The sequence below is a fragment of the Lathamus discolor genome, chromosome 1 (genome assembly GCF_037157495.1).
Source record: "Lathamus discolor isolate bLatDis1 chromosome 1, bLatDis1.hap1, whole genome shotgun sequence".
Classification (NCBI taxonomy): domain Eukaryota; kingdom Metazoa; phylum Chordata; class Aves; order Psittaciformes; family Psittacidae; genus Lathamus; species Lathamus discolor.
Genome location: NC_088884.1, coordinates 19,256,955 through 19,271,123, shown reverse-complemented (window position 1 = coordinate 19,271,123; position 14,169 = coordinate 19,256,955). Strand labels below are relative to the sequence as shown.

General features: G+C 40.2%; 1 protein-coding gene across 3 annotated transcripts in view; it reads right to left on the bottom strand.

The window, feature by feature from the left end:
* Positions 1–14,169, bottom strand: part of CPED1 (cadherin like and PC-esterase domain containing 1) — a 158,426-nt gene that overhangs the window by 133,127 nt on the left and 11,130 nt on the right. For all 3 annotated transcript variants that reach the window (XM_065661316.1, XM_065661403.1, XM_065661580.1), the window contains exon 3: positions 12,547–12,733. In XM_065661316.1, coding sequence (XP_065517388.1) covers positions 12,547–12,733 — 187 coding nt within the window. The remainder of the gene's footprint in view (positions 1–12,546; positions 12,734–14,169) is intronic.

The following is a 14,169-nucleotide window of genomic DNA, read 5'->3' as shown; positions in this document are numbered from 1 at the left end:
GATGAGTGAACCAGGGCCCCAAAGCACCCTGTGGCCATGGGAAGGAGGGGAAGAGCATTGCCTAAGGGTTTGGGACCCATTACATGGGGCACAGTTGGAGCATTTCCCAATTTACTTACATAAACTGTTTTGCAGGGGAACCAAAAGTGGGAAAAAGAAGGTTATCAGGATGTTTTGAAGAGGAACAAGCATAGGAAAAGGAGGAATAAAGGGATAAAAAGGGCTTCCCATCTCTAAGCAGTGGGCTGGCTACTACTCTTGGGTGACCATGTCCTGTCAGGGCAGTCTGTCCTGTCTTCTCATCAGACTCCACTGCCAACTCATTCCTGGCAGCAGGGCTCTCTTGCACGTGCAGGTGTGTAAATGTGTTTCTGGGACCCTAAGTGCAGTCCCTGGAGGGGGACCAGGTCTCAGAGACCTGTGCATCCATGATGGGGCAGCAGTGGAAGCAGGTGTACAAATGCAGATGGAGAGTGGATGAGACCATGGGCGCTCTTTGTGTGAATGCTGAGTGCGTTGATCTGTGCAGCCATTCATGTGTACGTGTGTATGTGCTGTACGGGGGTGTGTGTGTGTTGGCTGTGAGCACACACCCAGCCTCACTGCTGTCTGGAAGGGGAGGGCACAGAGCTGCACCAGCCTCACCTCTGTCAGGCTGCCAGATTTGGCAATTTCTAACTTGAATGAGGGTGTTCATAGGAGCTACAATAAAACCAAGAGGCACTGAGGCATCTTCCCCACCAGACTATGAAAAAGCCTGCTGATCCTGCTACTTGTACAAGGAAGAGTCTAGGTGTTTATTGAAAGGCATATGCAACAAATGGAATGAGCTGGAGGCTGGAAAGAAGATTCAGTGGGTGATTCAATGGGAAAGTGGCACCTGTAGAGGAAGAGTTCTGCCAAGGAAATCAAACTGACAGCTTGAATATATTTTTCATCCTGCGCTTCACCCCAAAATTTCTACCACTCCCACTCTCTGAAGCAGCACATGAGGAACCTGAGCTGAGAAGCCCTCTGAATGATGGCACTAATGAGGATTCGTCATGGACTTTAAAGGGCAGAAACTGTGCTAGAGCTGAGAAAACAGCTTCTTCCCTTCTATGGATATAGGAGCCTCAGGATGAGCAGCTACAGAGCAGATGGGTTTATCTTAATGTCCTGTCTCATTCTAATTACAGTGAATAAGGATAATAATTACAATGTTAAAATTATGTAGTTTGATTACCTCCTCAAGAAATAAAGACAGATGTTTTAAAGCCCAAATGGCATCCCTTGATCACTGCATTTACAGCACTTGGTTATCCCACGCCAGCCCTAATTAATGTGTCAGATTCCTTAATACTGAGGAGGCAGGAAACAATCAGGACACTGAAAAAGAGAAGCTTGGGAATAGAGGCAATGGCTAAACTAAACAGGCTCAACCACTAGCCTGGAATCATCCACTGTGTTTGTTTTCTTCTCCATGGGTGGTCATGCAATGTCCCAGGAGTCAGCTCAAGCCAGTGACAGTTCCTAAAACTCAGCAAAGAGCAGGCCACCCTCAGTCAGTTTAGATACATGGACTTGAGCCACACTGCATCATTTGTCCTCAGCACTAGGGAACTGACCCATTTTATTTACAAGTTAGACAAAACCCACAGAAGACAGTGATGCAGTAATTAAGTCCTGGCTAATGTTAGGGAAATTTCCAGCTGTACCCCACATACTGTTTTCTATGTATCGCCATATGCTGCCTTTCAACTGTACTCACCTGGTAATGCCATGGGGTAGCGAGAGTAGGTGATACAGACATCGTGACTACTATGTATAGTAGTCCATGGAACATGGACTCTGAAGTATATGTTAAAATTATCTCTTCAAATGTTTTAAAGAAATGTAAAAATTTAAAGAAATGTAAAAATCCCAGATTTCTCACTTTTGAAGGTCAACAGACAACCCATATGGTTAGATTTGCAAAATGTGTGTACCGCAACATCTGGGATGCAAATCAGATGTGTCATGGAGCTGGGCCGAAAAGAAACCTGCTGCTTTCTCCTACTTCACGTATCATCCTGTCATTAAGAAGGTAAACTAACTAGTCTACAGTTACCTTCTGAGCAAATACTTTCTGGAATACTTCTTTCCATCCTTAGAGCTTTCTCCAAAGGTCCTCTAACCATTTTTCTAAAGCCAGAGCACTTCATTTCAAACTGAAAATAGGGTTAGCATGTGCAAAATTTTTTGTTCTTAATGTCCTTGTCTTCAGCTTACTCTTTACAGAACATTACCTCAATTACTTTTTGTTGAAGGCTGACTTCTAGGCAGACTCCTGTGAAACTGAGCCTCACTATGGCTGTGAAAGCTGGAGTGAGGACTTTTGCTGAAGCAAGATGGGGAAAAAAACTGAATACCTAATTCACTTTTGGACAGATAAATATTTCTTGATTTGGTCAAAACTAGCTAGGTCTTGTTCTTATTTTGATTATCAGCCTCGTATGCTGAGAGGTTTTCTATTTTATCTCTTAAAAAAACCAAAACTTGTAGCAAACAGTGATGTACCACTTCACACTAAAAGTCCTTTTTCAAAACTGATCAACTGAGCTGTATACAGACAGATCTAAAATAACTGCGGTTCCGCCAGATTCATCTTTCATCTACACAGTGTAGAAGACAGTATATTCTATGAACATACACACTTTTAACAGTTGCGACAAATTAAAAATTAAACTCCTTTTTATAGCTAAATATTTCTTTTGGAAAGCATTACCCCACATGTCAAACAAAGTCATTACAACAATGAGCTTGTTATAGGAACACTTTATGCCTTGAATCATTTGTTTCAAACTTTCCAAAACGCATACCACTCAGCTCTTTTGTTCTTCCCTCTATTGAAGTCTGAATATATTTTAATTACTTGAGTCACCAGTGAGGAAATGTGTTAAAACTATATTTTTTAATCTTGCTACCAGTTAAGGTTGCTCAATCCTATTCCTTTGTTACTTTTTAATACAAATCCTTGCTGTATTTTGCCCTTCTGTTGTGAAAAATGGACATTGTTTTGTAAGGAAACACATCTTCCAAAAAACGATAGAAATTGATTATATGTGGGGTTTTTTTTCTTTCTAATCAAAGAGTGGGTGTCACTTTCAGTACAGTTTTCTGTAAGAAATATGAGGGTTTTTTTAGAAATCTGAAAGCTCTCATGACCAACTTGAAACTGAGGAATAGTTTTGATTTCTGAGTACATCAGAGAAGCTTCCTTTCTCTTCAGCATCTGTGCAAACTAGGATTACCTCCAAATGGATGACCTCAGGGACCAAATAAAAGAATATTCAATATTACATTGAAAAGTCAACTTTGAGGTAGAACAATGAACATCAGAAGGGTAGAATAACCATTCCTCTCATGAAAGAAAGCTTCCCATTTGGTGTAAACCAGCCAGTGTGACAATAATATGGTGCATGAAAATTTCAGAAACATGTTCTAACCCGTGGGTTTTGGTGTCTGGGGCATTTTTGGGATGTAGCATTCAAAAGAGCTGTCAGCTGAAAGTGGATGCAGCTGGAGAAAGTTGGAATCTGAACCTAGGAATGGAGTGGGCTGGCTGCAGATTACAAAGAAGGCCCACACAGTGTATAAGCTTTTTGCTATCAGAACCAATAGAAGTCATAGTAGCTAAAGTCAAAAAGAAAGTAAGTTTTTTGTTTCAGTGGTATATAGTGCCTCTACCTAAAATGGGAGCACAGTGATGAAAGACAACACACTCCTCACAGCTGACCAGGGCTCAGGGCCAGTGAGTGCATCAAAAAGGGTACACAGCTTCCAGCAGCCAGAACACTGGGTAGCAGTAATGCAACAATCCCTTAGAGAGAGTGTTCTGGCAGGACTGCTGCAGGCTTCTGGCTAGGCTTACCGTCATTCTCTCAGTACCTATATGAGTAGACAATCATCTGACATTTAGGAACACACATACATATTTATAAACCAGAGTCTCTGAACCCTGTCAGAGCAGGGATTTATTTCTTAAAGGGGAGCAGTTTAAAAATACTTGAATAAACAATTATCTGCTGTTACATTCTTATCCATAGGCCACAGTTACAAAACGTTACCTCAAACTCTTTTACAGGATTTGCATGTTGCTAGTGTATTATAAAGCTTGTATACTTACACCTTAATCCCTTGTATTTATCTAATTTCTGAGGACTCACACACTGTTGCATTCCTTAAGGCTGATGTGTGCATCTGCCTGGACACTGGTGTTTTTCAGATTCTATTAACATGACATAATTTATTCCAGCAAAGTTTTAATTTTAGCTTGCTGTACAATCAAGTGTGTAATATTTTAATTATTGTAAGTTTTAAATGAGCCTAATAAATAACACTCTCCACTAACTCTATGTTCTGTTCATATGACTAAAATGAACATTGAAAGAAAGTTATGTTTGGTAACTTTATGACTAAATGCTATATTTTGGTTTTAATTTGACAAAGTTCAATGCCCTATAAGGATTCTTTGTTATGAAAAAGGGAAAAATTTCCCTTTCTCAAGGAAAAGAGTACATCTGAAACAGGGTTTTTAGTCCAGTTCTACAGAGGGTTTATTTTAGTGATACAAAGAGATAATTTGTGTGCTCTTCAGCTAGAAAACATGAATATGTTCTGCTAATAATTAGGAGGGAGAATACATATTGTTCAGGAAAATATATGGTGCATTTAGATTTTCTAACAAGAAACCACATCATCACATTAGAGAGCAGTATTTATTTGGCTGTGTCGGAAACTGATCTGTCTTGTACTGAAACCAATGATGTCTGTGGCACAAGATTAGGCATTCACTTTCAACTAGCTGGCAAACAGCCAGGCTTAATTGCTAAAAGCAAATTTAGAAAGTGATCAAGACAGTGTATATATTTCTGGTATACATTTTCTTCCTGAAAATATATGAACTTTCATTTTGAGGAAGCAGAACAAACTCAAACATTAAGTATGCTTGTAAATCAGCACCCTCTGAGGACTGCATTTCTAACTATTTCACTTGTTTAGGAAGCTCCTTGCTTAACAACATACAAAAAGAATGCTTCTGAAACACATTTTTTACTTGTCAAAATTTTGCCCAGGATTCACATATCATATATTTTGTATTAGGAAACCAACCACTTTTGTATACTGCAGCTATACATTTGTACCACTTCTTTTGGAAGAGAAGTTACATCTGCTGGGTTTGAAGATATACATGTATTTGTATGGTAACCCACAAGGTATTTTTGTGACTAGCCATTATTATTTTGCACAATATTTTAAATGACTTACTTATGATAGAATGATCTTGTGCTTTTGCTGGCATGCTAGGATCTCCAGTCCTGCTTATTTAACCTTATCTCCACAGGGCTGTTTGCACTTTCAGAACCTGATTTCAATTTACTTTAATTTTCTCAGAGACTTTTGTATTTATAAAAGCTGAGCATCTAGTGACCTCTCTATTCCTGACATTTCCTTTACTCTCCACTACGAAAAAGAACAAAAACCCCAGTGTCCCATTTCTGTTCCAAAAAAACTAAACTGCTTCCTTCAGTGGGTTGGTCCTTGTAATTGAAAATGGCAACCAGATGTTTACAGAACACACCAGCAATTTTCCTTGAGGGCTTTAATCTTCATAATTATTTGCTAAAGTTAGTTGGATTTCATGGAAACGTGTCTGAGGCTGTAACAAATAGCAAGCAGGGTCTTCTGACTGTACTCTGAACAATGAAAAATAATTAAAAAAATGAAATTAAAGTTAGAACTAATGCAGTCTATTCCTGTTAATGTATTTCAAACTCCATAGAAAACCTCTAACAAAGGGAGGAGATTTGGTTCTTTTAGTACTGATTGTTGCGTGCCATCCCATGAAAACCATCCCTATCTCTAAGTATGTTACTTGCTTTCTACCACCTCAAACTTCAGTTGGCTATACTCTAAGCACTACTGATTTTGTGCTCCTTTCCTGTGAGGAAAATATTCTTAGAGATTTGGCTTTTTTTGAGAATATTTTGCATTTTAAGAAGATGCTGTAAACTATATATTGCTCACTCATCAGTTAGAACCCTGAGACACCACAGCTGATTCATACCTGAAATCTCTCCATCTGCTTTAGAAATCACTGTTTTCCCTCTTCAATTTGCCTGCCTTATTCTCTCAAGGCTAGTCATATACTTCAAGAAGTCTGTGAGTCTATCTTGTTACTACACCCAACAAAATCCCTTTACCTAGTATTTCAGGACATCTTAAGATTGAATGCTCCACAGCTCAGGGGATCCATTCAATTACTTCATCAGCCTTTCCCCCAAAACAGCTTTCTTGATATCTAACAGAACATTGTTGTTGTTGAGTACTTCATGTGCTATTCACTGTAGGCATGAAAAACATGCTTACAGTTTGTTTTTCCTTGGCATCAGACTTTTTTAATATTTGACATTAACAAGTACCTCTGTTCCCCCACTCTTCACACTCACTGAAGAATGAGCATCACTGTGTCCTCCTGTCTCTACTACCTACTCTCATTCTCACTACTTTTGCCGCTATAGTATGACTTGGAAAATGAAAAGTGAATGTCTGATAGTCACCAGACATGGCCTTGGGGGCCTCCAAAACCCATGGCTGTAGCTTATTCTCTAGACTAATTAGCAGCCCCAGGGAAACTATTACTAGTTGCACTTATGAAGTAGCACTTCTGCAAGTTCCCACCCTGCTGCTGGTCAGATGTCAGCAATTAAACTTATTCTTTTGCTGATTTAGCCTCTGGTCAAAAGCATGAATAGAGATGAATACCAGAGGTGATACAACATACTAAACATACTGAAAGAATAAAATAAGGAGATTCGGCAAGAAGCATGCATTTCATCATAGTTCTGACAGTGACTCATATGATTTTTATCCTAATTTCTCCATCTCAGACGCTGGTGTGGCACCACTCCTCTGCCCCTACTACTACTGTGAATAAAAGTAAAGAGACACACAAAAAAAATTTCCCATTGGAAAATGTAGATTTTCTTTAAAAAGCAATTTTTTCCAAAAGATATCCAACGAACCAAAATGCAAAACTGACAATGACTGATTTGGAAAATTGTTTTTTGGGAGAATCACAGCAGAATTTGCTTTCATCTGTCCCCAACTGCTTCTTCAGTCATGCACCATTCAGAGACAGAAACCTGCAGGTAGCATCACTCCACATTTGTGAACACCTCTGCTGGCTCCTACAGGTTCACACTGACATTATCCAACCAGCAGCTCTTATAGGGTAGAACTGCTGGGTGCAAGGAAGCAATAGAGCACTTGATAGAGACCCAAGGAGGGAGGCAGCAGAGGCCATATCTATTAATACAGTAATTCTCAAATCAGCATTTTACAGCAAAATGAGTTGTCTGAATATTGTTTAGGTTGCTTTAGCAATGAGGGGTTATTCACTCCTCGCTGTAATGCCTAAGTAATGCCATGAGATACCACCTTAAATGCCATACAGATCTCTTGACCCCATCAAGTAACAAGAAGGGCAAAGATTAGCCTGGATTTGCTCCCACAGTCTGTTGTTTTACACATCCCTTCCTGTTCTTGGAGCAGCTCCACCCAAGCACCACCCCCACATGTGCAAAAGGCCATGTCATCTGCACAGTTAGTTGCTGGAACCAGGGCTTAATTTACACAGCCAAGTACTTTAACACAGCATGCTCTTAAAATGGCAGAAAAGAGAACAGAATTCTGAGCATATGGATGAAGTCAGCAAAGAGAAAATAACCTCAGATCTAATATTCTTTGCATTATATGTAAATTTAAGGATATATATAGTGTATGATCTCCACTTAACTATCACAGGTGAGAACAGGACATGAAGCTGGTATGGATTTCAGTGGAAATAAATATAAAGATTTATTGCCAAGAGGTAAATATCGACCAAAGCTAAGATGGATTCAGTACTTTTCTTATGGAACAATAAATCACACACAAAAAAACCCAACCTCAAATCAATATATGTACTGTAACAATCTTTCTAAAGGTGTGACTAAAATTTCATCTTCAGTGGATGTCACTCAAACCACAAACAGAAGCTATAGGAAAGTTTAAGGATTTAACTGTAGTATTCTAAAAATAGGGAAAGATCATATAAAATCAATATTATGAAAATGGTTTATTATTTCCTTTTTTTTTTTTTTTTTAAGTCACTCATTGCAATTGCAAAGAACTTCCACCAAATTATCAAAAATTAACATTTGAAGGCAGCAGGGAGCATATAATGTTATGCTGCACACAGTTTGGCAGCAGCCTTAATTGATGTGCTTTTTCCCATGGCTAAACTGACTGGCTATCATTAAGCTTACGCAGAATATTTTCCATACTAAAAGCTAGTGGTAACAACAGAATTTTGCATGTTATTGCAGAATGGTCAGATTTGTAGCATACAACTGCATATGTTTTTCATAGCCTGCATTTTTCTGAGATTTGTGTAACTGTTAGTAAAGGTGAAGAATTGAGAAATTAAGGAAATGCCTACTAAGGGAGGGTCACCATTGGCTAATGAGACATGAACATTGAGCAAAGGACAGGAAAACTGATAGCTCCAGAAGTAAGTAGTTTAGTAAGTAGTTTTATTTATCATAGAAATGTTTGGGTTGGAAGAGACCTTAAGGATCGTCCAGTTCAACCCCCTGCCACAGGCAGGGGCATCTTCCATTAGACCAGGTTGCTCAAAGCCCCATCCGACCTGGCCTCGAGCACTGCCAGGGATGGGACAGCCACAGTTTCTCTCAGCACCCTGTGCCAGCACCTCACCACCCTCACAGTAAAGGACTTCTATTAATGTTTAATCTAAATCTACCCTCTTTTAGTTTAAAGCCATTCCTCCTTGTCCCGTCCCGGCATGCCCTTGTAAAAAGTCCCTCTCCAGCTTTCTTGTAGATCCTTTAGGTACTGGAAGGCCCTGTCTTAGTAGATGTCATCTTGGGGAAAGTATGGAATTCATGAAAGGTTCAGGAAGCAGACAGTAACTACAGAATATTATTTTTGGAGGGCAGAAGTGCATTGAGTACAACAAATTTCGGATATAAAACTTTCCTGTTAAAAAATGTTTTAAAGACGTTGGCAGGGTGTCACAGGGCCATAGGTACCCACAGATCCTGTTAAACTTTACTGTAGCCCCACATACAAGAGCGTCTCACCTGGAAGGACAGAGAAGGCAGCAGGAGACTCTGGAAAATATTCGGCAAGTCTTTCACTGGTGTTTACAAATCTCGGAGGACATAAGGGTGCTCTGAAGCCAGGCAGCTCATCCCACTGACCTCTGACAGAGCAGCACAGCTTTGTGCCAGGCTGAGGGAGGGAAGCATGCTTGTGTGGCTCAGCATGGCAAAGCTTCCAGGAGAAAGCTTGGAGGTGTGGGGCTTTCACACTCCTTCTGATGCTTTACTTTCCATGGGGCTGTGATACCAGTTTCAACACCCTCCAAAGCTGCATTAAAGGCAGAACTTGTCACAGAGCTATGCCTCTGAGTGGAGTCTCACACTTCTAAAAGGGGAGGAAGGAACAGCACACCATGCACACCTTCTGCCTAGCTGGGAAACAAACAAGTGTACCACTTATAGATGTGCTGGCCAGTACAACCAGGTATCTTTCTCATCAGCTGTTACACAACTTCAGCTGAACTGCTTGCTTCACGATGGACTTACCACAGATACCGGAGATACTGACCATGCTAAAACAGATCTACACCAGCAGCAGCGACATGTCCAAAGAGGCAGCTCTCTGCAAAATGTGACTATCCCATCCTCTGCTACTAACACAGTTCCACCACTCTGCCTCCATCCCAGCAGCAAACTAAGAGATGTGTTAAACCTTACAGCAAACCTGTCTCATAGTGGGCTGCCACAGAAGGAAGATTAAAGAGCTCAGAGCACAGCAGGCAGAGACATCATCAGTTCATGGGCTTTTCCCTCCATGTGGGTTTAATTGCTAAGGAATGGTGAAAGTACAGCTACTTTTTGTTCAAGCAAAGCTGCTGAAGAATTTACTGACAAAGCCATTTTTCAGTGAAAATTTAGGGGGCTGTATAATTTATGTTTTACTGCAGAACGTATCTGTATGGATTTTTCATAGGAAACCCATAAACCACAGTCTCCTCACCATGAAAAAGAAATATAATGTATGCCCTTCCTTTTTAGACAAGTATTTTCCATTTACCACAACTCAAAATGTTGTGGTTGGTCTGCAAGAACTGAAAAATTTCCACTGAAGAAAACTATTCTCCTGATGTTTCTCTCTGACAGCAAAGAACACAGTGCTGCAGCCCAGGTGTGGATGATCTCTTTGGAAGATGGGTGTCCAGAGCTGTCACATTTGGGTTTCAAATGGGAACAGAACTGGTCCCAGAATTAATAGCGGACCAGCACAAAAAAGTTAGGAATGTTTTGTGGTGAATTTTTTTCCATATATGACTTAAGCTAGACTCTTGGCTCTCAGCCATTCTAAACAAAAAATCCTTTTCAAAATTAGAGTGAACTTTGAAAGATACGTGAGTAAGACAGACCGCAGAAAAACAAAAGCATGGGATAGAACTCCTAAGTAACACCAAGTAAGAAGGAATGACACTGGGTTTAGATTTTTCACATCACTCGTGATCCATGTTTCTCAGTCAATTATGTATATCTTTTTAACAGAGGCTTCAAGGAACGTATTCTTTAATAATTTATAACAGCCTATTAGGAAAATATTATGACACAGAATAGCTCAAAATACCCTTCTCCAAAATAAAGAGTACTGTCCCATCCAGAACAGTAAACCCCATCATCTACTGGCAAAGAAAAATAACTTTGAGCCTAACATTTAGTTCTAAGAAAAGATCATTGGTTTGGTATGCAGTCATGCTCTTTTACTTACTTGTTTTTAAAACACAAGTTTAAAGCAAGGCAGTTACATAACACATGGCACGATTAAAGGCAGATTTACGTTGCCATGAAGCGTAATGAGTAGAGTCTTGCTCTTTAAATTCAATTGGCAAGCATTTGTCTTTTTTACATATTCCAGCATCTGCTGGAAGCTGCAGGATGTTACTGAAAAATACCTAAAACCTTTATATTATTTTTTTCCTTTACTGGAAAAGTATTACATGAAATACTGGTGCTAGCCTGCAAAATATAAATGCCCACAGATAAGTGGATTTCTGCAGAGGCAGTATTTGGAGGGTAAAAACCTGTATTGGAGAACTTCATCCTGAACAGATCACTGTAGCAATATCCAGCACAGTCATTTATATTTTTTCCAGGTCATAACTGAGTTTGCCATACCCACTTCCTTGGCCATTTAAAACAAAAGTATTTCACAGAGATGTTGCACATGGTCCCCAGAGATGCCATCTTTCCTCTGCAGCCCACCTGACATTAGCAAAGCCTGCAGACATGATGTATTTTGCCACTGAGATGGAAAGTAGTCAAGGAAAGGAATGGCTGAAAGGTGACTGTGAAACCGGATTAAAATAAAAGAGTGAGGTGAAGATAATGTACTACGTCCTGGTACAGCCTGCAAAGAAAACTGCATGAACCTCATTTTCAAGAAAGTTTCTTAAAGGAACTTGAAATCAGTGGTGGAATTTTCAGCAGCCTCAAGCACGCTAAGTAATTATGGTTTTATCTGTCAAACTACTCTGGCTGGTTAAAGCACAAAGCAAAGCTGATCTCTCTAGTAACCCCAGGAATGTACTACAAGCCTGGATGATGCAAGCAGCACTCCCTTTAGCTTGAGAAATAACCAACCACACCATTTTTCTACTGACAGAATGGTGGCCTGCATATTTTTTTCAAAGCCTTCCAGTTACAAAATTGACTTCCAACAGAAGATCAAATTGAGATCAGAGTTTCACTGCATACCTCCTAAGGTCACCAAGAGCATTTAAACATGGTCAGTGTATATACAACTGATGCTCAAGGCTCCTCTACCAATCACAGTGTAACTCTACACAACAAAGCTGCAGTTCCTTGCGTAAGAGATCAAACTTCTTCAGTAGCCTGCTATAACTGTGGTTCAGATTTTAAAAGAAACAAAGAACCAATGTAATTTAACCCAGCTTCTGCAGCAAGTGCAAAATGTTCTTCTTTATAGTGCTCTTTAACAAGCTTACAGAACAATCAAAACAATACCAATGGAAAAAGCATACTTTCATGCATACAGCTTTTCTTTAAGAGAGAAAATGAGAAGGAACCAAATGTAGCAGGTATTTGTTTTGTTATTAAATGCTCTATTGAAAATCTCTCAGTTACACTGATGAAGTTGGTGTGAGAAGTCACCAGGAACCAAACGGATCTGATTTGTTTGTCAAGACTATGATGAATCACTCTGCTGCATTTGTTCCTTTTCTTTTTTTTTTTTTTTTTTTAAAGGATGTATCTAATGGAAGAACCATCTAATTGTGGAAAATTAGCTGCACAACTGAGAAGGGCTAAAATTTGGCTTCTATGTTTACTCACATTGAGAGTTTATATGGAAGAATGCTGGATCAATAGCCAACATTTAGTAACTCACGAATAAACGAAGTCAAATTATTCTTACTGTGAAAAAGGCCCTCATGCCCAGGTTCTTTCATCAGCCTCCTGTTTTCAAGGACTGTGACTGTGTATCCATGTTTTGCCAGGATGCGCTGACAGAGCTGACGGTCGGTTTTACGGTGGGCAGGAGGTGCATACAGAACTGCTCTTCTCCGACGGCTTCCAAAGTACTGGAGAATGGCAGCGTCGATCTACAGCAAATACAATGCAAAGACAGTGCTGTAAGACAGGACACTCCCCAGCTGTATAATACATAGTTGTTATACTTTTCACAAAAAGAAACTAGTAACTTACTGTGACAATCCAGGAACTATTTCTAGCATAATAAAGAATTCTCTTTATATCAGGGACTTCTGACCACAAATTCCATTTTGTATGCCTTTCCATTTTTTTTTCTAGCTCATTTTGGACCGATATTTCAAGGGTTTGAAAGCTCAGGGTAACAACAGAAGATATTTAAACCCTAATCTTCCCTTCACAGAAAAACCTTTGGCTGAAATCTGGGCTGCTCTGGTGAGCTAGTAACAGTACTTGCCAGCCAGCTTTAACTGTGGCCTCAGGCTGATCTGTGGGTCACTTAGAAAAGAGGACTTGGTGGGTCCCGTGTAAAGTGTTCCAGGGAACACGAGTCCTATGCAGATGCTAAATGCATGGTTCTGAGTTCTGCTGTGCAGCATAATTAAGATGAGTACTGAGGTAAAAGCATGCAGAGGATAATCCTAAACAGTACTGTAGATTGCTGTGCCTATGAAAAATTAAAAGTAACCTTGTCAGTACCTTATTGCCTTATTAGTCCAAAACAATACACCCTCCAGGAGGACTGGCAGAGATACTGGTATATAGGAGCAAGTGGAGAGGTCTCAAATGAATCCCAAATAACTCTTGGGTTGTCTCACATTCGTTGTCTTTACACATAGTGCCTAAGAACAATGGCATCTAGAGAAAACCTTTACTCTGTATAATAGCCTGGAATATGAGCTTCTTGCAAGAAAAAGTGGAAAAGAGCCACCCCAAACACACAGAGATAGTGTGAGCTTGATATTAAAATATGAAAAGAGCAAATTAGTGGGCCATTGTCATCAGGTTCCTGGGAAAGGGGAATAACTTACATCTTACATAAATGTGGTAGGTTGACCCCAGCTGGCCACCAGGTGCCCACCAAAGCTGCGTTATCACTCCTCTCCTCAGGTGGACAGGGGAGAGAAAATACAACAAAAGGCTCTTGGGCCAAGATAAGGACAGGGAGATCACTCATCAGTTACTGTCATGGGCAACACAGACTCAACTTGGGGAGATTAGCTTGTTACAAGTCAAGTCAGAGTAGGGTGACAAGAAAAAATCTCCAAATCGTAAAACACTTTCCCCCTAACCCCTCCCTTCTTCTCAGGTTCAACTTTCCTCCTGAATTTTCTTATGTTTCCCTCACATATTCCCACTCCTCTCTCCAGCTGAAGTTGCACGAGTTTTTCCCCCCTTCTTCTCTATGTTATCCCAGAGGTGCTACCACCATCACTGATGAGCTCAGCCTTGGCCCAGCAGGTCCATCTTGGAGCCAGCTGGCATTGGCACTGTCGGACACAGGGGAAGCCTCTAGCAGCTTCTTGCAGAAGCCACCCCTGCAGCCCCT